This window comes from Panthera uncia (genome assembly GCF_023721935.1).
Source record: "Panthera uncia isolate 11264 chromosome B3 unlocalized genomic scaffold, Puncia_PCG_1.0 HiC_scaffold_1, whole genome shotgun sequence".
Lineage (NCBI taxonomy): Eukaryota > Metazoa > Chordata > Mammalia > Carnivora > Felidae > Panthera > Panthera uncia.
This window is the reverse complement of record NW_026057582.1, coordinates 74,138,396-74,161,814: the sequence shown is the minus strand read 5'-3', so window position 1 is coordinate 74,161,814 and position 23,419 is coordinate 74,138,396. Positions and strand designations below refer to the sequence as shown.

Sequence of the window (23,419 nt, the reverse complement as noted above, 5' to 3'; positions counted from 1 at the left end):
AAGGTAGTCTTAAGAGGGAAGTATATAGCAATCCAGGCCTTCCTAAAGAAGGAAGAAAGGTCATAGATACACAACCTAACCTTACAACTTAAAGAGCTGGAAAAAGAACAGCAAATAAAACCCAAAACCAGCAAAAGACAGGAAATAATAAAGATTAAGGCAGAAATTAATGCTACCAAAACCAAAACCAAAAACAAAAAACAAAAAAAACCCCAGTAGAACAGATCAATGAAACCAGACGCTGGTTCTTTGAAAGAATTAACAGAATTGATAAACCACTAGCCAGTTTGATCAAAAAGAAAAAGGAAAGGACCCAAATAAATAAAATCAAGAATGAAAGAGGAGATATCACCACCAACACAACAGAAATACGAGAGAATATTACGAGCAATTGTATGCCAATAAAATGGGCAATCTGGAAGAAATGGACAAATTCCTAGAAACATATAAACTACCAAAACTGAAACAGGAAGAAATGGAAAATTTTAACAGACCCATAACCAGTAAAGAAATCAAACTGGGAATCAAAAATCTCCCAAAAAACAATAGTCCAGGGCCTGATGGCTTTCCAGGGGAATTCTAGCAAACATTTAAGGAAGAGTTAACACCTATTCTCTTGAAGCTGTTCCAAAAAAATAGAAAATGGAAGGAAAACTTCCAAACTCTTTCTATGAAGCCAGCATTACCCTGATTCCAAAACCAGACAAAACCACACTCAAAAGGAGAACTATAGACCAATTTCCCTGATTAACATGGATGCAAAAATCCTCAACAAGATACTAGCCAACTAGATCCAACAATACATTAAAAGAAATATTCACCAAGACCAAGTGGGATTTATATCTGGGATGTAGGGCTGGTTTAATATCTGCAAAACAATCAATGTGATTCATCACATCAATAAAAGAAAGAACAAGAACCACATGATCCTCTCAACAGATGCAGAGAAAGCATTTGACAAAACACATCATCCTTTCTTGATAAAAACCCTCAAGAAAGTAGTGATAGAAGGATCATACCTTGAGATCATAAAAGCCATATATGAAAGACCCAACACTAATATCATCCTCAATGGGGGAAAACTGAGAGCTTTCCCCCTAAGGTCAGGAACACGACAGGATGTCCACTCTCACCACTGTTATTCATATTGTATTGGAAATCTTAGCCTCAGCAATCAGACAACACAAAGAAATAAAAGGCATACAAATCATCCAGGAGGAGGTCCAACTTTCACTCTTCACAGATGATATGATACTCTATATGGAAAACCCAAAACATTCCACCAAAAAACTGCTAGAACTGATTCATGAATTCAGCAAAGTCACAGGATATAAAATCAATGCACAGAAATCAGTTGCATTCCTATACACCAACAATGAAGCAACAGAAAGAGAAATCAAGGAATTTATCCCATTTACAATTGCACAAAAAACCATAAAATACCTAGGACTAAATCTAACCAAAGAGGTGAAAAATCTATACACTGAAAACTATAGGAAGTTTATGAAAGAAATGGAAGAAGACACACAAAAATGGAAAAGTATTTCATGCTCCTGGATAGGAAGAACAAACATTGTTAAAATGTCAATACTTACTACCCATAGCAATCTGCATATTCAATGCAATCCCTATCAAAATAACACCAGCATTCTTCACAGAGCTAGAACAAACAATCCTAAAATTTGTATGGAACCAGAAAAGACCCTGAATAGCCAAAGCATTCTTGAAAAAGGAAACCAAAGCTGGAGGCATCACAATCCCGGACTTTAAGATGTATTACCAAGCTGTAATCACTAAGACAGTATGGTACTGGCACAAAAACAGACACTCAGATCAATGGAACAGAATAGAGAAATGGACCCAGAAACATATGGCCAACTCATCTTTGACAAAGCAGGAAAGAATATCCAATGGAAAAAAGATAGTCTCTTCAGCAAATAGTGCTGGGAAAACTGGACAGCGACATGCAGAAAAATGAACCTGGACCACTTTCTTACACCATACACAAAAATAAACTCAAAATGGGTGAAAGACCTCAATGTAAGACAGGAAGCCATCAAAATCCTCGAGGAGAAGCCAGGCAAAAACCTCTTTGATTTTGGAGGCAGCAACTTCTTACTCAATAGGTTTCCAGAGGCAAGGGAAACCAAAGCAAGACTGAACTATCAGGACCTCATCAAAATAAAATGCTTCTGCTCAGTAAAGGAAACAATCAGCAAAACTAAAAGGCAACCGACAGAATGGGAGAAGATATTTATAAATTACATATCAGATGAAGGGATAGTATACAAAATCTATAGAGAACTTACCAAACTCAACACCCAAAAAACAATCCAGTGAAGAAATGGGCAAAAGACATGAATAGACATTTCTCCAAAGAAGACATCCAGATGGCCAACCGACACATGAAAAAATGTTCAATATCACTCATCATCCGGGAAATACAAATCAAAACCACACTGACATATCACTTCACACCTGTCAGAATGGCTAACATTAACAATTCAGGCAACAACAGATGTTGGCGAGGATGTGGAGAAAGAGGATCACTTTTGCACTGCTGGTGGGAATGCAAACTGGTGCAGACATTCTGGGAAACAGTATGGAGGTTCCTAAAAAAATTAAAAAAAGAACTGCCCTGGGGCGCATGGGTGGCTCAGTAATTTAAGTGTCCGACTTCAGCTCAGGTCATGATCTCGTGGTTTGTGGGTTTGAGCCCCGTGTCAGGCTCTGTGCTGACAGCTCAGAGCCTGGAGCCTGCTTTGGATTCTCTGTCTCCCTCTTTCTCTGCCCTTCCACTTCTCATGCTCTGTCTCTGTCTCTGTCTCTCAAAAATAAATAAACATTAAAAAAATAAAAAAATAACTACCCTACGACCCAGCAATTGCACTACTAGATATTTATCCAAGGGATACAGGTATGCTGTTTCAAAGGGCCACATGCACCTCAATGTTTATAGCAGCACTATCAACAATAGACAACATATGGAAAGAGCCCAAATGTCCATCTATGGATGAATCAATAAAGAAGATGTTATATATATATATGTATATATATATATATATATATATACACACACACACATATATATGTATACACATATATACATATATATACATATACATATATATGTGTGTGTATATATATATATATATATATATATGGAGTATTACTCGGAATCAAAAAGAATGAAATCGTGCCATTTGCAACTATGTGGATGGAACTAGAGGGTATTATGCCAAGGGAAATTAGTCAGTCAGAGAAAGACAAATATCATATGACTTCATTCATATGAGGACTTTAAGATACAAAACAAATGAACATAGGTAATGGAAGCAAATGGAAGCAAAAATAATATAAAAACAGGGAGGGGGACAAAACATAAGAGACTCTTAAATATGGAGAACAAACAGAGGGTTGCTGGAGGGGTTGTGGGAGATGGGATGGGCTACATGGGTAAGGGGTTTAAGGAAACTACTTCTGAAATCATTGTTGCACCATGTGCTAACTAACTTGGATGTAAATTATAAAAAATAAATCAATTATAGAAAAAAAATAAAAATAAAAGCAAAAAAAAAAAAAAAGAATTTCAAGCCCCGCATCGGGCTCTGTGCTGACAGCTCAGAGCCTGGAATTTGCTTTGGGTTCTGTGTCTCCACCTCTGTCTTCCCTTCCCCTGCTCATGCTCTGTCTCTCTCTCTCAAAATAAACATTAAAAAAAATTTTTTTTAAAAAACAAACAAAATGAAAAGCCATAGTTCTTCCTCAGTCTTTTAAGTTTAAATCGCAAATGTTATTATTTAAGTCAGTAGATACCTTATTGAGTTTTGAATATCTCACAAAGCTGTCTTTTGAGTATGGTCATAAATCATGAAATGGATATGGAGGGATCTCAGTTTGGGTCTTGGCTGGCGCTTACAGAGCCAAAAGGTTGACCAAAGAGCCTCACTTCTGCCTGCAATTGCCTTCGAATTAAGAAGATTCATCTCTGGCTAGCTAATGAAACACAAAGAATTTCCGTGGTCCTCCAGGCTCATAAATAAGTCAGTGATGCAGCTAAATATGTAATTCCCAATCTAAGAGTTGTTTCTGCTAATCCTTATATTTGAATGTTCTTTTGTTGTTCTCCCATGACAGCATATTTGAGGTAAAGCATGGGGATTGAGCAGTGGTTAAGAGGGTTGACACTTCTCTAACATAGCATAGCTATTGTGCTTCTATTTTTCCAATTGTATCATTACATGTAATTCTTAAAATTAACACCAGGCATATACTTTGGACAACCTAGATCTCAAGCCTCACCAGTCGGTGGTTATTGATGTAATTGTTTTAATAGTAACCACCTACATCTCACGTGATTATGTTCCCTCCTCCCCAAATCCTGCATGTATCAATTGGAATTATTGTGCAGGAGACAGAAATTTCAAATAACAATGGTTGAAACCAGATAGGTGTTTATTTCTCTCACATTTCTTTTTCTAAAGTCTAGGAACAGACAGTTTAGGTCTATTATGGTGCTCCATGGTGTAAGATATCCAGGTTCTTTCTATTTTGTTGTTCAGTTTTATTTTGTTCAAACCAGGCATGTGGCTTCCATGTCAGGGTCTAAGATGGCTATTCTATACCTTCAGTCATCGTGTCCATGTTCCAACCATTAGGAATAAGAAAAGGAAAATAGGGGCATTCCCCTCCCCTTCAAGAATATGTCTCAGAAGTTACACTCATTTCAGTTATTTTCCATAGACATCCCCTGTCTAGAAATTAGTCAGATGGCCAATTTTACTTGCAAAGAAAACTGAAAACTACCTCTTTTATTTTGGGTGACTGACTATGTGCTCAGGTAAAACTTGAGGTTCCTATTATGAACCCCAGTGGAAGAAAGGAATTACCAATATTAAGGGACAACAGATAGTGTTTCCTCTACTATACACTCTGCAGAGGCTCTTAAAATCTCACTTGTGTCATGTCTGTCATATCTTGGATTCTCCAGGGGAGAGGATGGGTAGAGTGTTTTGGAGTTGGATACTTTCTTTCCCCCAGGTCAGTTAGACTCTGATAATTCCCCAGCAGATTAGCTTCGGTTTAACTAGTTTCTCCAGAGGGCAAGACTCATTAAGAAGAACAGGGTGCTTCTGTTAAGAAAACAGAACGTTAAGAACAGAGAAAAATGTTTCCTTTCCCCCTCTCCCTGCCAGAAGCACTAGGAGATTTTTTTGTGATACGGGAAACCTGTTCAGGGAACCTGCTCAAGCATGGGGAGGTAAATCTCACAAAACTTGGGACCTTCTCATGAAAAATTTCTCCTGAAATTTTTAACTCTCAGAGTTGTCCATACAACATTGCCTCCAGCAATGTATCAGTGACAGTTCTGATTTTCCTACCCCTGCACTGGTTCCCACAGTGGTTTCCCCTGTTAATGATAAATTGAGGCACACTGAATTTTTCAGTTTATTTGATCAAAAACCAATTCAAATCATGTGCCCAGTTAGAAGTGGTTAGAAGGGCTTCACCAAAAGGAGCTAGGGGAAAGACTTTTATAGAGAAGAGGTAAGAAGCAAAGCAGGGAAATTATTTGTTTATTTTTTAAAATGTTTTTACTTATTTTTTTGAGAGAGAGACACACACACACAGAGCGTGAACACGGGAGGAGCAGAGAGTGAGGGAGACACAGAATCTGAAGCAGGCTCCAGGCTCTGAGCTGTCAGCACAGAGCCAGAGCGAACTCACAAACCGGGAGATCATGACCTGAGTGGAAGCCAGATGCTTACCTGACTGAGCCACCCAGCCGCCCCAGGAGGGAAATTATTTAATTGGCTATATCCCACGCGGTCACCTTCTTTGGGAAAGCCAAGTTGGCTGCTTGTGATCGATTGTCCTTAGGTTTTAATTTTTTCACCTTGAGGCATTTCAGTCTTAGGTTTTGTAGTGCTTACCTAGGGTACTCAGGAATTAAAGCCACTTCAGTCTAATGGCCTCCTTGTCTAGTTAATTTAACACTTCATGAGCCTCTCCTCCATTAAGTTGCTATTCTCTGTATTTGCCTGTCAATCTCTCCAATCTTGGGGGCAGTGGTTTGTCCTCTCCTCAACTCTTTTACAGATCCTAAAAGAGTTGCTGATTTTTTTAGTCTGTTCAGCTTTTTACTTGTTGTTAGGGAGCACTGACAGCTTCCAACCTCTTTACACGTGGAAGGAACTCCTTGCGTCCAGAAACAGGAGCTACACCGCCATTCTACTTTGTCTCTATGAATTTGATTCTAGGTTCCTCGTATAAGTGGAACCCTACATTATTTGTTCTTTTGAGTCTGGCTTATTTACTTAACATAACATTTCAAGATCCATCCATGTTGTAGCCTGTATCAGAATTTCATTCCTTTTCAAAGTGAAATAATATTCTACCATGTGTATGTGCCACATTTTGTTTATCCATTCATTCACAGATAGACATTTGAGGTTTTTTCCATCTTTGGGCTATTGTGAATAATGCTGCTATGAATATTGGTGTACAAATGTCTGCTCCAGTCTTTGCCTTCTCTCCTGCCACGGTGCAGAAACAGAAACTCCTCTCCCCTCACATAGTTCCTTTCCTCAGAGAAGTGGAAAAGGAAGGGAGACCCAACCAAATTCCCCATGAGTGGTGTCTCGTGAGAACGGCAAATTAGTTATCCACAAAATGAAGACTTTGCCTTCTTTTCTACACATCGGAGTTGTAGCAAAAGGTTAATTTTGAGATCGTTCTCTATGATGATTATTGCACTTAGGTTAGAGATGTGACAAAAATGTCCCTAATTGAGGCTGGCTACAATTACCTTGGTAAAACTGCTACAAGTGAGCATCTGTTCTTAGCTTTGCTTTCCAGACACTTAATTTTATTAACACACCCCAAATTAAGCAAATTGAGATTTATTGTTAGGCGTCATTCATATATTAACTTATAATGAAACCATACAAATTTATAATGAGAACCAGAACTGCCAGAAAGACTAATTCTCTTCCCTTGGTCATTGGTCCCATATTATTTTTCAATGGGTTGCTTTCTTCCACCAGAGCAAGGAGACTTAGGTGTAGGATGTTAGTGAATTTTCTCAGCCATCCGTGATAGCCTGATGCACACACCTCTAGTAAAAGGAATCTCCTATCTTCGGTATAATCATCTTGCCGGTTTGTTTCAATAGTTAGACTTTTGGCATGGACGCTATTTTCAGTTATCCTGAACTCTGGCTGAATCTTAGAATTGCCTGTGGAGGTTGTGAAAGATACATATGGCTAGGTCTCATCCATACCTAGTGAATCAAATAAATCTCCAGGAGCTTCAGCAATTTTGTTAAAGTTTTACTAAAGATTCTGGTTCATGAGTGAGAGTTGAAAATCAATGGACCAAACCTTTGCTGGTGGGTTTTAGCAATCACTTTAGGCTGACATTACTGGTCATTGATTCTGTACTGTTCCAGGTTGACTGAAATAAGATTCTGCACAAGGAGCCAACACTCTATTCCTCAATAATAATCCTACCTAGAAATGCTCATACTTGAAGGCCAGTAAGTAGTGAGTACATTCCTTGAATTCCTATAGAGGTCTGCAGCTGGTCAAGGCAGATGTTTAAAGACTGAATAATAGCAACAATGATGATCAACTGCATTGAGAAAAACATTTCCTTAGGTCAGATCAGATGTTTGACAGACCAATATTTGCTTCCCTAGATACATTTTTCTATTCTTCCTTTTAGTATCAAACCACATTCTGCAGATTTCTCACCTTAAGTGTGCCCTTGGCACTAAGTTCTGGCCAGTGTGATATGAGCTGAAGAAATATGAGCAAATTCTTAGCCATGTCCCCTTCAGAGAAAGCTGGCTTCCCTCTACCTGTTCCCATTCCTGTGCACTGGAGTACAGATCTGTGGTGAGTTGGCTGAGGCCAACTGGACAAAGACAACACCTCGGAGCTGGGGAAATGATCATGTGGATCATGTGGAAGGAACCCCAGTCCTTCAGTGATCACATAGAGCACCGTCACCTTCCCACCCTGGACAAATTGCCTCCCCTGGATTGTCATAGAAAGGAGAAATAAACTTTTATCTGTTTGAGGTACTGTATTTTAGAATCTTTGTTGCATCAGATTCATCTATACCATAATTATAACAGAAGGTCACAGGACCAGTAGTCTTAGATATTTACTCACTTGTTGAATTCTTGTCACTATCCCCTTCTCCAAAATGCCGGGGTCAGAATGTCAACAAATGAGACACTAAAAAACTTTCACCACCCATTTGTCTAAATGTGCAACCTAACATCTTTAAGTGGCAATGGATTATGGCAACTCCATCTCTTAGTGAGTGTTCAACACCCTGTTGAAGATCAGCAAGGGAATGTGTGCTATTAGAAATGAGGCCTCGGTCTGTCTCCCTCTGCCTTCTCTAGAAATATTCTTTCAGACCTCCAGGCTGTCAGCACATAAAGGCACAGAAGGTGTGAAGACACAGACACTGGATAACGTTCACTAATGACTTCCCATGTGCTAACAGCGCCCCTTAAAATTGCCCTTTATTGACATAACCTTTATTCCTGGTATGAAGGCCTCCTCGTGACCAGGACTTGCTTTCATCTTCCCTCTCTACCTCTTTCTCTTACTCTTGCTTCCTCCTCGAAATTTCTCCCTTTCATATTCTTAATGTCTACTCTTTCTTAGAAGTGCTCCCTCCATTTTGACATTTGTTTCACAAGCTTCTAGCCCAATATCCATAAAATGTTTTGCTTCCTGAAATCCTCAAAACCTGCTGCTCTTCCCTCTGCTCTGGCACTACTGTTAGAGCATATATTAAAGTGGTGAATTGCTTATACTTACTTATAATGAAGATTTTTTTCATTTTTTAAAAAGTTTATTTATTTTGAGAGAGAGAGAGCTTGCACACATGTGGGAGGGGCAGAGAAAGGGGGAGAGAGAGAATCCAAGCAGGCTCCGCACTGTCTGTGCAGAATCCAAGGCGGGGCTTGAACACACGAACCACAAGGTCATTACCTGAGCTGAAACCAATAGTCAGATACTTAATGGATTGAGCCACCCAGGCACCCCAGAATATATTTTAATAAGAGAAGGAAGACAATCTTCAACAACTGAATAATGTCAAATATTGACATTTTGAAATGTCAATTTGTATATATACTCATTATCACTGTGAATGTCCTTGTTCTCCTGAAGTTTATATTCTAGTAGTTGGAAAACATAGTCTCAGAGTCCAGTCTTACAGAAAAGGTGTTCCTGAGTTCAAAATCTCATTTGGATAAAGTATCTTCTACTTTTTGTTTTGATAGATTAGAGTCATGTCTGGAGAGGCTCTATGTCACTGCAGGTATCTCCTTTGATCTCTTAGAGAAGAACTTGATAATATTACTAGCTTTTGTAATCTTCTGACTATGAAAACTGGGGTGGAATATTTATCTCATACTCAATGCAAATCATAGAATGCACCAAATGCAATAAGGGACAAACAATTTCTTTCTTGTGTTTCAAAAAATATGATAGCTCATAGATATCAAGATCTTTATATTTCATACATGTGAAAGATATCCATCTTAAAGAAAGAAAGAAAAGAAAGGTTTGGATAAAGCGTGTGATCTCATTGCTGATCCTAAGTTGTGTGTGATCAGGACAAGTGACCAAGCATATTTCTGAGCAAACAGTGGACAGAGAATATGTCTCCTTCATTTGTGACACAGGGTTATGATGACCAACAATGAACAAGTACATGAAAGCACTTTGAAATCTTTATATTATAGAGCATATACAGTGTGAGGTATTATGACTGCTATATACATTATAATTGAAAAACCGTTCTTGTATGCTTCAAGTCAACCAGAAATACAAATTCAACTTCGCACAAAAGTATGCAGGGGCAAATGAATAGGGTTCAACTAGGCATCATCAGTTTTCTTCAGTAAGGAGCAGGATAGGGATAGCGACAAGCTTTGGTTATATACTCCCCCTAATGTTGTTGGAGAATGTTGTGCTAGAATAGAAGATATGGAACCACCGTGCTCTCTGCGTATTGGATTCTACTCTTCCACTCTTATTCAACAACATTATGTGCATCATAAATTTTCTAAAGACAATACCGATTAGGGTTTATTTTGGTTAGGAAACAAACACAATTTTTTCTTCTTACTGTTACAAATGTGGTGGCCTACATTCCTTCACTGAATAATTAAAATTTAAAATTAATGTTGTATCACCACTTCACACCCATTAGGATTGCTATTATTAAAAAAAAGAAAGAAAGAAACTGACAAGTTTTGGTGAAGATAAGATTGGAGAAACTGAAAACTTAGTGCACTGATAGTGGGATGTCAAATGGTGTAGCTGCTATGGAAAAGAGTGTGGTGGTTTCTCAAAAAATTAAAAATAGAATTACTATATTATCCAGCAATTTCATTTCCAGTCATAGGCCCAAAAGAATAGAAAGCAAAGGCTCAAACAGATATTTGTACATGCTTGCTCAAAACAGCATTGTTCACAATAGCCAAAAAGTAGAAGCAACCCAAGTAAGTGTTCATTGATGGATGAATGGATAAACAACCTGTAGTGTATACATCCAATGGAATACTATTCAACCTTAAAAAGGAAACAACTTCTGACACATGCTAAAATATAGATGAATCCTGAAGACATGGAATAAGACAGTCACAGAAGGACAAATACTGTATGGTTCTACTCATATGGGGTATCTAGAATAGTCAAATTCATAAGAGACAAAGTGGAATGGGGGTTGCCTGTGGCTGAGAGGAGGGGTAAATGGGGGAGTCATTGTTTAACGTACACAGAGTTTTGCTTTGCAAGATGAAAATTTTCTGGAGCTGGCTGGTGTGATGGTTGCACAACAGTGTGAATGCACTTACTGCCACTGAAGTATACACTTAAAAATGGCTAAAGTAGGGGCGCCTGGGTGGCTCGGTTGGTTAAGTGTCCGACTTTGGCTCAGGTCATGATCTCATGGTTCATGAGTTTAAGCCCTGCATGGAGCTCTCCGCTCCCAGCACAGAGCCCGCTTCAGATCCTCTGTGTCCTTCTCTCTCTGCCCCTCTGCTGCTCATGATCTCTCTCTCAAAAATAAGCACTTTTTTAAAAAGTGGCTTAAGTAGTAAATTTTGTGCTATGTATATTTTATAACAATTAAAAAAATTAATGTTGCATCAACTCAAGGGATTCTAACATAAAGAATGAATTGTGATATGAGTCAAGGTTATGGACAATATTCATCTTATTAATTTGGTATTAAGGAAGAGAGAATGCTAATAGAGACAGGATGATAATCTTTTGAAATCATACAATGGGTAAAGCTAAAAATTATAGTTTTGATATATCTTAAAGAATCTCACGGATTGAGGCCAGGACCTGGATTTTTTTATGCATTATTAGATAAAAAGAACAATCTGTATAAATAATCTTTGTTCTATTTCCATGACTCTAATGTGTATGGATCAGATCATTTATCTGGAGAGAAGGAGATATGTTATGGTCATTTCCTGCCTTATTTACTGTACTATACCATACTCTCACAAATATATTATATGTTGGATAATCCCAAGATAGGTGAAATGAGCATGTCCCAGATGAGATGGTCCATAGCATGTACTCATGCTAGCCTATATGCAGAACTTCTTCAGCTGAAGGTTGACTTTTAGAGATGGAAATTTCTAAAGTTTGATGGGATCCTCATTCACTCAGACATTACGATTAAAAGCCACAAGTCTCCATGTGAACAGTGGTTCCCCCTTAGTCACTGAAATGGGATCTGAATCTTTGTCCCTAGACCCTTATTTGCATCAACTAATTGATAAAGTAGGATCTTAGCTCTGAGTCTGAAGACAAGAATAAGGACTGGGGAAGAAATAAGTGGATTGGATTTCAGTACGATGTGCAAAAGTAACAGACACTCTCCCTACCATCTCCCTTCACTCCTTCTTATCCCATTTGCCTTAAGTTATTGAAAATAATAACGAAAAGATATTAAGGGGGGGCTGGGTGGTTCAGTCAATTAAGCATCCAACATTTGATTTTGGCTCAGGTCAGAATCTCATAGTTTGTGAGATTGAGCCCCGCCTTGGGTTCCACACTTACAGCTCGGAGCCTGCTTGGGATTCTCTCTCTCCCTGTCTCTCTGCCCCTCTCCCATTCTCTCTCTCTCTCTCTCTCAAAATAAATAAATAAACAAACTTTAAAAAAGATGTTAAGAGATTTCACAAAGGGAGAGAAATTATTACCTGAACTGGACAAATAGATTTCCTTCATCATACAGATTCTCCAGCCTTTTTTGGAAGTGGTGTATTCTCAAATGAAGCCACATCTACTGGCAAGCCAGGAAAGGGATTGTGAATAAATGTGACTGCCAGAAAGTGAGGAATTTTTTGTAGTTTTGTGAACAGTGTTGCTGCCTAAGCTAAAGCAAAGGTGTGGGAATCTACAAAAATACTATTGGACACTTGAAAAGTACCTCGGGGAGCTTGCCATCCTGAATATTTCAGTATTTATCCTGAGATGTCTCTATTAGAATCTACACCTTTATGTTTTCGTTGAGTATTTTGTTGTGTGGAAAGAACAGAATGGGTGAAATATCTACAAATATAGCACTGGAAAGTTTAATTTCACAATTTCTTGAGGAGCTTTAGGTTCTTTTTCTTTCAAATTACATCACAGAGAAAAGTAATTCCCAACCCAGAAACCCCACATAACCATACCAGAGACACTTCACTAGGTCAATGCACTTTATTATTTCTACTGAGCTAGAGATGTACATGAAGACAACATAGGAGCACACTCCAGATAACCATTTCCTGTCCCTCTTGGAACCAGCCACCCTTTCCCTTCAGGCATTCACCCTCCAAACACATCCAAAATGTGGTAAATGACGTGACCTGTTTGAAGCCACATCCCAGAGCACTGTCTGTGAACTTAGCCCACATTGTTTGCATGGTGTCAGGAGAAGAAGGGAAGAAGGTGGATGATTAAAATTGATAGGATCAACGTTACCGTTCTCAATTTTGAACTGTAAGGATCCATATGGCGAGCGATGTGTCCTACTCTTGGCGTCTTAGAGACTACTCTTTTAGAAGGGTCACTGGAAGTAACCGTGGAGGACATGTTTCTCCTTGATAGTATCATTTATCTCCATAATATCATTTATGTAAGCAGGGATAACTTCTTGAATATCATTTTGCCATCGACAAGTCATAAGGACCTGTCCCTGCCTGTAAGAAGATTCATAGACACAGTCTGTCATTACCACTCCTTCGATTAAATTACAGTACACTCCTTTTATTGATTGCCTGCTCCTGTGACATCTCTTCACCCCATTCTTACAAGACACAAACAGGTTGTTACAGATGTCTTGCAGTTCCTCAAATGATATCTGGAGGAAGAAATGTTCTTTTACACAACGGAATCTGTTGTGGACATTTTTCATCTTTATTTCATCAGTGCAGTAGTTGGAATCAGTTAAGGGTCTTCCCGGATCAATAATGGTGCGCCTTTTGAAAACATCCTTAGGGGTTGGTAGGGTAGGTCCTGTGCTGCGCATTTCCTCCAAATAATCTTCAAATTGCTCTATCTCTTCCGCTGACAACGGAACATATTTGTGCAAGATTTTCAACTGCAGTGGCTGCAGTAGCAGGAGCAGCAGGAGCAGCAGAGTGAGGGGCCGCAGGGTGATCAGAGTCCACATGCTTTCCAGGGGGGACTAGGAGAGATAAGGGGATGTGAGCCATTTCCATACTGTGCCCGCTTCTATTCCTGTGCTGGGCAACATTCCTTTCTGCCACTTACCGGCGTTCTGAGCTCGAAGACTTTGGGCAGTATTCAAATTGATAATTCAGAACATATTTAACCATTTCTGAAGTATGGACTAAAAAGTAACCTTCCTAGGCCTGTACTCAGTCGGGAAGACTGTCGATATGAGAGGAAAAGGTGAAGGAAGGAGGGAGAGAAAAGGAGAGAGAGCAGTGAGCAAACAAGGAAGGATGAGGAAGAGAGAAAAGGAGAGATGGAGGGCAGGAGGGAAGGAGAGAGGAGGTCAAGACAGCAGTGGGGAGAGGGGAGAGAGAGAAAGAGAGACAGACAGATAGACAGACAGGCAGAGAAGAGGCTCCCACCATCCGGAACAAATGCATCTGTTCTCTTCTTAGGAGTTGTGAACTCACACCGTAGAGAGCTGTAAGTGATCCTCCCTCCCCTCCGCCCGCTGCTATGAGGAAAATTCTTCATCTTATGACTTCTCCTCTTGCTCATCTCAGACCATAGACGCCCTGGGAGAAGGGATCAAGCAAGGTACATGGGGTCAGATGAACACCATCTGCTTTTCTTTGTGAGTGTGCTTTCAGCACGACCTCCTTGCCTGGAGCTGCTCGGTCCATTTTGTAGTCTCCTCTGCCTGCTGTTACCACTCAGAATGGCTCTGCCACCAAGGGGCATCACTTACCTTGTGGGGGTGTTTTTTTATCCTATTTTTTTCTTCTCTTAGGTAGACTTCATGGTTTCTGCTGTGATCAGGTTTTGCATCCCTAAACTCTCTCCACCCTGTGAGCCTGTCTGCAGAGTTACGGTGACCTCATCAGTACCTCTCCTTACCTCATCAGTAAGGAGATATTTCAGTCCTTACTTTCCTCACTGTCAGTGCATCTGCCTGTCTATTCACCCCACAGCAGGCTGCACCAAAATCCCCAAGTACTTTATTTATTTATTTATTTATTTATTTATTTATTTATTTATTTTAAGTTTATTTATTTTTGAGAGAGAGAGTGTGAGCAGGGGAGGGGCAGAGAGAAAGGGAGAGTGAGAGAATCCCAAGCAGGCCCCTCACTGCCAGTGCAGAGCCTGATGCAGGGCTCGAAGTCACAAACCCTGAGATCAAGACCGGAGCTGGGAGCTGAGGACCGGAGCTGAGATCAAGACTTGGATGCTTAACCAACTGAGGCATCCAGGCACCCCAATACCCCCCAGTACTTTAAATACACATGAGCAAGTGTCTCTGCAACACAAATGTGTAAAACTGAGATGACTTACATTATTTAAAAAATTGTCCTACCTTAAAAAGAAATGAAAATGTTTAATTTGTTACATACTAATGAAGCACATTATTACTAAGCTTTGTGGTCGTTATGTTAAATAATTATTTTAAAACTTTCCTTGCAAGAGCCTGAACAGTAGTAACATGTGTTACAGGAATTGTGCCCAACTGCTAGATACCAGGGGACATTCTACTCTTTAGTACAAAGTGTCATCTCTCACAGAGAACTCCTGGGCCTATCTATCATTTTCCATTTCTACTCCAAATCTGGCTGTTAATCAATTCTCCAAGGAGACTTCCCAGACAAAGGCAAGTGCTTTAGGTATACTGGAGAACAGGCTTCCAGGCCTACCTGTGCCTGGAGTCTCTTGACCTTGTTCAGTCCTTGTGGTGTCTATGTTTCAGAGAATGGATGCCTCAGGGCTGGGCTGCAGAGATCCTGATATTGGGGGAATTGGCCTCCCCTTAGAGCACAGGAGCTTGGAGTAGAAAGGGAGAAAAACAACTGTGAGCAGCTGAAATAAATACATAAGTAACATGTATAAATAATATTTATTTGTACATAAATAAGTATACATACAAATAATAAATAATAATGGCTAACACAACAAGCAATGATGTACAAAGCACTATCTATACATTACCATCTTCATCATCCAAATAGCCTTATGATAGACATGTTGTTTTTTAGTATTGTTTTTGTCTTCATTGTAATCAGCATCTCTTTGTGAAAGGAGGTTGCTTAAAATCTTACGTTGGGCCTGGCAAAACCCTGGTTCATGCTCAGGTCACAAGTCTGTCTGACATCTACAATTCGGTTCTTCACTGCTATTCTGTGGCCCTTATCAGTCTAGTTTCCCTTCCTGAGGCTAACCTGTGCTTCCTTCTCTAGGCTGTCTTTGTAACTCTGTCAGAAGAAACTAACAGAAACACAGAGATCACAAAAGTGGCAAGAACCAGGGGCGCCTGAGTGGCTCCGTCAGTTGAGCGTCTGACTCTTGTTCTCAGGTCTTCATCTCAGGGTCGTGAGTTCAAGCCCCACATTGGGCTCTGTGATGGGTGTGGAGCCTACTAAAAAAAAAAAAAAAAAAGTGGGGAGGACTAGAATTGTGTTTGAACCACTGGAGTGCTGTAAGAAATTGGCCCACGTGCTGGCCCACGTGCCATGAAGCCTAGCTGAGCTGCTGCAGGAGAGTTTCCTGGGTTTTCTTACTCCACTGTGGCCTTGGCATAAGAGAAGTCTTCCCTTAAGGCAACCTGAGTGATTCTCCAATACTCATAACCCAGAGACTCTGAGCTACGTGGAGATGGAAACAGGTTGGATCTAACCTTTGTATATGTGAGTAGAAAAAGTCAGAGAATGGAGGAGTTAGAGACAGGCAGATGTTGGGGTGCCTGAGTGGCTCAGTTGGTTAAGCATCTTACTTCAGCTCAGGTCATGATCTCAAGGTTTGTGAGTTCAAACCCATTATCTGGCTCTTTGCTGTCAGTGCAGAGCCTGCTTCAGATCCTCTGTCTCTCTCTCTCTGCCCCTCCTACTTGCTCTCTCTCTCAAAAATAAATAAACATTTTTTTTAAAAAGGCAGATGTGGGGGGCACATATGAGAAAGTAGAGAGAACAGGAGGATTGAAGGCAGGAGAGCGGAGAATGGGACTGGAAAGAAAAACTGGCCTGCAGTGGTGACGTGAGACTGGGCAGTCTTGGTGTGGCCATAAGCACGAACCCTTCCTCCCATCCCTGCTTCTACACTCTTATCAGACTCCCCTGGGGAGTCTCTTCAGGAGAGTGAGACCATTGTGAAAGTCCAGGGAGCTTAGCACACATTCCCATAAATGAGAACCTGGAGTGTCTGCGGCATCTTGGGCTGCAGAAAACGGAACAACAGGTTCATGGAGAGCAGAGTTCAGGCTCCTGCTGAGGACATGCCTCAGGGCCTGCCCAGGATCCCTCCTTGACTTTTGTATCCTAAACTTCTTAATTTTTTTATTTATGAATTCAGATTGTAGTTTCATACTTGTCAAAATCCTTTCTGACCCCAAAGTATATGCATTTTTGCTTCTATTCTATTGTATTACTTTTATGGATTTTTGAAAAATGTTAAGTCTTTTACCCATCTGGAATTTATTTTGAAGTATAGTGAGAGGTGGGTTTTGTTTTCACATGATTTTTCCATAATCCCAGTACCAATGATTTGGGGTCCCTCATCACTAATTTAAAAGTTAGCTTATATATTAAACAATTCTGTTTCTGAACTATCTGTTGTGTTTTGATGATGGTTTTATCTATTCACTTGCCAGTGATATGCTTTGACTTATTCTAATAAGTCAATATTTCAATAAAATATTTCAATATCTAATAAAGCAACTCACATTCATTCTTCTACCTGTTCAAAAGTTAGTACTGAGACAGAACAGAAAGTAGATTAGTGGTTGCTTGGGGCACAGGGTAGGAATGGGAATTTGCAGTAAATGGGCAAGACAGATAGACAGAGACAGAAACAGAGAACAGAGAACAGACGGATTGAAACATGCTCATGCAATGCTTCTTAAGTTTTTGCCTGGCAACCTCACACAGCAGAACCACCTGGACGCCCTGTGGATTGCAGATTCCCTGGGTTTTGCTCAAACCTCATTAATCAGAACCTCTGTGAATGGGCCCATATATTTGCACTATAAACAAGTTCACAAGGTGAGTCTTAGCCCACTAAGGTTTGAGAAGCACTGCCTTTGTATACATAAAAATGTAATTTATGACATAGAAAACATCCCAAAATAGTGGGGAAGTTTTAGGCCTTTTCAGTAAATGTTTTTGGAAAAAAATTGAGATGAATTGCTTTCACTGTTTGGCTATAGTGAATAATGCTTCTTTGAACATGGGTGTGCACATATCTGATTGAGTCCCACTTTTCCTCTCCGCTTTTAAACGTGCTTGGGAGGGTTAGGGTAACTTATAGGTGTATAGGCAGGGAAGGGCCTGAGAGAGGTTGTCTATCCCGGGCCTTTTCTATTATGCAGGTCTTGAGTCCCTGGTCACAATTTAAAAAAATAAAATAAAAGAGTAAGATGGGTCAAAGTCTCCCCAGGGAGACAAATACATATTTCAGAGAGATTATTAGGTTGTATTTTAAAAGTAAATCATTTTTAAAATGCAAGACTTTTAACAGATCTTACAATAAGGCATCAAAGGATTATGATTGTGTAATAGTTATATAGCTTCAATCACAAAAGGAAAAATTAAAATTGTATCTTACAAATTGGTAACAGTTACAATACCTCATAAACTCAATGCTGGCGAGTGAGATAAGGTGGGCAATCACTCATTTGTGATCACAGTGAAAAAGTTGGCAAATATAATAAAAAGCTTTGAAAAGCTGATAATATCCCCCCACTTGTAATAGCTAAGATTCTAAGCAGCAATAGTTTATATAGAAATATGGACAGTAAGCTTTACTTAATAAAGACAAAAATTTGAAAACATAAATATCCAAAAATTTGAGGAAAGGTTAAATTGAGTCTGATATGTTCATAAATATGGTAAAAACAATAATAACCACTGTAGTAAAAGCTAATATTTGAGATAGCATTCTGTAGTCAGAGAATTATATATTATAGAATAGATTGTTTTCCAGAATTTACAAATAAATTAACCAATGAAAATTTAAAAATATGAAATATATTTAATATTATAGTAGTAGGATTATCTGGTCACAAGTGATAGAAGTACCAAACAAATTAACTTAAACACAAGAGGAACTATATTGACTCACAGAAAACAAGTCCAAGAGGCATAGCAGGATGAAGAAATTAAATCCTTCACTGCACTCTTATTTTCTCTCTCTTCCACCACTGTTTTCTATGCTAACTTCATTCTCATGCAGGGTCTCTCAATGTAATGGCAGAGAAAATCATTGTTACCTTTATAGCCTATATTTAAGGTCACAGTAGGAAGTGTCATCCTCTCCCACTTTCATCCAATATAGAAAATAACTTTACCGATTGGCCTTGTTTCTGTCACATGCGTAAATCCAGGATTGTGAGGTCTTCTGATTGGTCAACCTGTAACACATGTCCTCCTCAGGGAAGTAAAGGCAAAACCACACCATTAAAATTCCAGCAGAATTCCAGTTGCTGACCGAAGGAAGGGTTGTTACCTACAAAACAAGAAAGGGATGGAGACCAGTGGCAAATGTCCATAACAAATGGCTGGGGAAAAAATAAAACATTGAACTATATCTACAACATGATCCCAATTAATGGAAATATAGATTATGTGGTGGGGGCGGAGGAACCAAAACAAAACCTCAATAACCTGATATTTCTGAATGGTTGATTTCTTATTGTTGTCTTTAAAGCTATCTATTTTTCAAATTTAAAATAAGTTCTAAGAAATGTCACTTACGAAATGGATTTTTAAGATCTGGTTTTGGACGTGTTCTTAAATATGAAGTGCCAATTTCTCAGACTGCCACATTTGATATCAGTTAACTTCCACTTTTGCTCAGTAGCAGGAAGAGTCAGTTCCTTAGTTTGAGTGGTTAAGCAAAGATAAAAACTCAGTCTTTAGAGTTAGACTTACCTTTATGAGTAAATCCCAGAATATCTCTTCATTGAATTCCATAAGAAAAATCTAGGTTTTAGCTAACCTCAAATTTAGACTCTGTTTAAACATTTTGAGGCAATATTTATGCTTCTGACCTTTACACCCCTAGCCAAACTGAGAATGGTGTCAGGTTGAGAAAATCTAGAGAAAAATGTGATTTTTGTAGGTCCTAAGAGGTTCAGTGACTTCCCTGAAATGCACATCTTTTGTTCAAGACATTTACTAGGGCCCAGGCCCTAGTAAAGACCTGAATATTTGAGCTCACAGAGACAGAATACAGAAAGGAACTGACTCTTCCTGATGCAAAAGTGGAAGTTAACTGATATCAAATGCGGCAGTTTGAGATACTGGCACTTCATATTTAAGAACATGTGTCCAAAACCAGATCTTAATAGACGTACGCAAAATAAGAGTTACTCAATAATTGAAAATCAATCTTCAGAGCACAAATATAGAGTAATTTTGACATCTTATATTGCAAAAATGGAGTCAAGCCAGCTCCGGGATGACAAAAATCTCTTTGTATTTGTTTGCAGTTTCCTGCAAGTTTATATTTATGCATGCCTTAATTACCTTTTTTATTGTATGATTCTATATAAAAAAAATTTTTTTTGAGGTTTGTTACATTGTTATCTGCTATTTTTTTTTCTGTAATGTCAGTGTGAGTTTAGCAGGTACAGACTAAGATATCGCCACTGATATGGCTTGATCTCATAATTTGGTCCGTCTCAGTGATCAGAAATAACAGGAAAATAGAAGCATAGAATATATTAGGATAGAATATTTCATAGATTTTGCCAGGGAAAAGGAAAATAAAGCCCAGTGAGACAGTGGGTTCTATATCAAGAAAAAATAGGGGAACCTGTCTGGCTCAGTCAGTGGAGCATGTGACTCTTGACCTTGGGGTTATGGGTTTGAGCCCTGCATTGGGTGTAGAGATTATAAGAAAGAAAGAAAGAAAGAAAGAAAGAAAGAAAGAAAGAAAGAAAGAAAGAAAGAAAGAAAAAATAACAGATTTCAGTGTTCACACCCACCCACCCATACGCACACAAACACATTCCTCCATGTATGATGGACTAGAGGTCAAAGTAATATTTTTAAAACAACATTAAGGATATTATAATGATACAAGTATATATAGTAGAATATTTTTCACAATTTTGGAGCTAGTGAAGGATGTCTTTCTTAAACCAAACAAGAGCACAGCCACAAAGAAAATTATTGAATTATTGAAAAGCTTGATTACACATGCATAGACTGAATTACATACCTGTATACATGAGTACAAAGAAAATCTGACCCCAAAACAAATAACATGACAATGATCTCTAATAGCAGAAGACACCAAAAAAATAAACTTCAAAAACCAGCAACACCTTGGGAAAAAAAAATGCTTTGGGGGTGCCTGGGTGGGTCTGGTTAAGTGTCCAACTTCAGCTCAGGTCATGATCTCACGGTTGGTTACTGGGTTCCAGCCCCACGTTGGGCTCTGTGCTGACAGCTCAGAGCCTGGAGCCTGCTTCAGATTCTGTCTCTCCATCTCTTTGCTCATCCCCTGCTAGTGCTCTGTCTCTCTCTCTGCCTCTCAAAAATAGATAAAAAATGTTCAAAAAATTTTTTAAGTGCTTTGAAAATGTGATCAGTGTGAAAGTGCTTCTCAAACTCAGGTGTAAGAAAAGTATGAATTTCTTTTCTCAATCCATTGTATCTGCACCAAAACCCTAGCTCTTAAGGGTGGCAGCACAATTTACCTCTGTTACAATTTTAGGTGTCTTCTGCCTTTCTTACATAGTTAGGAAAATCAAAGTATCTGCATTTGCCCTAGTAAAACAGAAAGTGACAGTTTTGTACATGAGTGTTGATCATCATAGTTTCATAGTTTCTCTTTCTGTTATCATCATAGTTTCTCTTTCTGTTATCAATTGTCTTAATATGGAACATAGGGTTGTTTTTTCCTCCCCTTTTAAACAACTAACATTTTTGAAACTTAACACAAAAGCCATTGACATCCCTTTGAGCTACCAAAGAATTTGGTAAAGAATTTCTTGTGCTGTAAAGAATTTCTCTCTTTCCCAATATTCTACAGCAGTAAAAGCAAAATGCTCATCTATGCCTTCACAAAGTATTCTTATTTCCTATGAGATCTTCATCAAACTCCTATATTTCTTAGCTTTTGCATCATTAACTCATTATGAGTGCAACTCTGCCATGATAGATTTACCTTCTCACTAGAAAAGCAAGGAGAGGTGGTTTATCTCCAAAAATTTTAAGGAGCCTGTTTAGACAAAAACACTTTAAACTTTTTTTTTTTTTTAAGATTTTATTTTCAAGCAATCTCCACACCCAACGTGGGGCCCAAACCTACAAACCTGAGATTAAGAGTTGCAGGATCTACCGACTGAGCCAGCCAGGCTCCCCTAGACTTGGTTTTATTTATTTATTTTAATTTTAATTTTAATTTTTTTTAATGTTTATTTATTTTTGATAGAGACAGAGCACAAGTGTTGGAGGGGGCAGAGAGAGATGGAAATGGAAACCGAAGCAGGCTCCAGGCTCTGAGCTGTCAGCACAGAGCCCAACGCAGGACTAGAACTCACCAGCCGTGAGATCATGACCTGAGCCGAAGTCAGATGGTTAACTGACTGAGCGACCCAGGCACCCCTAATTTTTGTGGTTTTTTTAACATACAGGTTTTTAATTTTTTTTTAATTTATTAACTTAGAGAGAGAGACAGAGAGAGTGAGAGGGAGAGGAGCAGAGAGAGAGGGAAAGACAGAATCCCAAACCAACTCCACGCTGTCAGCACAGAGTCCAACATGGGGCTTGAACTCGTGAACCATGAGATCATGACCTGAGCTAAAACCAAGAATCAGACACTTAACTGACTGAGCCACCCAGACACCCCCAGATTTGGTTTTAAAATGAAAGCATACATAAGGATGAATATAATCTTCTAGTCAAGATGGAGTAACACGGACCTGATTTACCCTCCCACCTGAAACAATTTTTAAAACTGATAAAATGCTGGAAAAATTAGTTTCAAGACACTAACATGAGACAACCAAAAACACTGATCTTTGAGATACAGGAAACTAACAAGGTGAGTCCTACAACTTGCCTGGCTTACTGCCTGGAGAGAGATTTCAGGCACAAGTGAAGGGTTGACAAACAGGAAGAGCCTGAAAACTACAGGAGATGAGGAGGAGGAATTGAGGAAACAAGGAGGCCAAGAAACTTGAGTCCACAGGACACAGTACTAGAAAGGAGAGCACTGCCTTGAACAGAAACGTGGAGATCTGCACAGGGTTTCTCTCAAGTATGCAGCAGAGTACTGTTTATCATGAGTGTGGGAGAAAACCACCTGAGGCTGGGGAAAGAATTATCTAAAAGGATCAGAGAAGATAGTGCCTAACCCCACTAACCAGGCTGGAAAAAGTCAAGATGCATGGGATATTAGGTAGAGTACTCAGGAAGGTCTTGCCTCAGTAATGGGCAATAATTAGCCTTAGGCTGCAACTGCTCTGCACCTGCCTAACAAATCAAAAGGATCGAGTGGTTCCGAATAGCTTATGTGCATCCTAGAAAATAGTTCAAGAAAATTTATAGGAATGCAAAATTATCCTTACCTGGTAAACCAACAAGGTAAAATTCACAACATCTGGCATCCAATCAAAAATAACTAAGCCTGGGGGCACCTGGGTGACTCAGTCGGTTAGGCGTCCGACTCCTGGTTTCCGCTCAGGTCATGATCTCACAGTTCATGGGATT

The 23,419-nt window shown here is 39.2% G+C and overlaps 1 protein-coding gene across 6 annotated transcripts in view; it reads right to left on the bottom strand.

The window, feature by feature from the left end:
- RNASE9 (ribonuclease A family member 9 (inactive)) overlaps positions 1–23,419 on the bottom strand; it is a 93,093-nt gene that overhangs the window by 57,952 nt on the left and 11,722 nt on the right. For 2 of the 6 annotated variants that reach the window (XM_049613191.1, XM_049613190.1), the window contains 3 exons: positions 19,045–19,202; positions 15,404–15,530; positions 12,741–13,725 (listed from right to left, as the gene is read on the bottom strand). In XM_049613191.1, coding sequence (XP_049469148.1) covers positions 13,105–13,710 — 606 coding nt within the window. In that variant the 5' untranslated portion in view covers positions 13,711–13,725; positions 15,404–15,530; positions 19,045–19,202 and the 3' untranslated portion in view covers positions 12,741–13,104. Of the gene's footprint in view, positions 1–12,740; positions 13,726–15,403; positions 15,531–18,818; positions 18,933–19,044; positions 19,203–23,419 lie in introns of those variants that run through there. The other 4 variants (XM_049613194.1, XM_049613193.1, XM_049613192.1 and 1 more) reach the window with 3 other exon arrangements.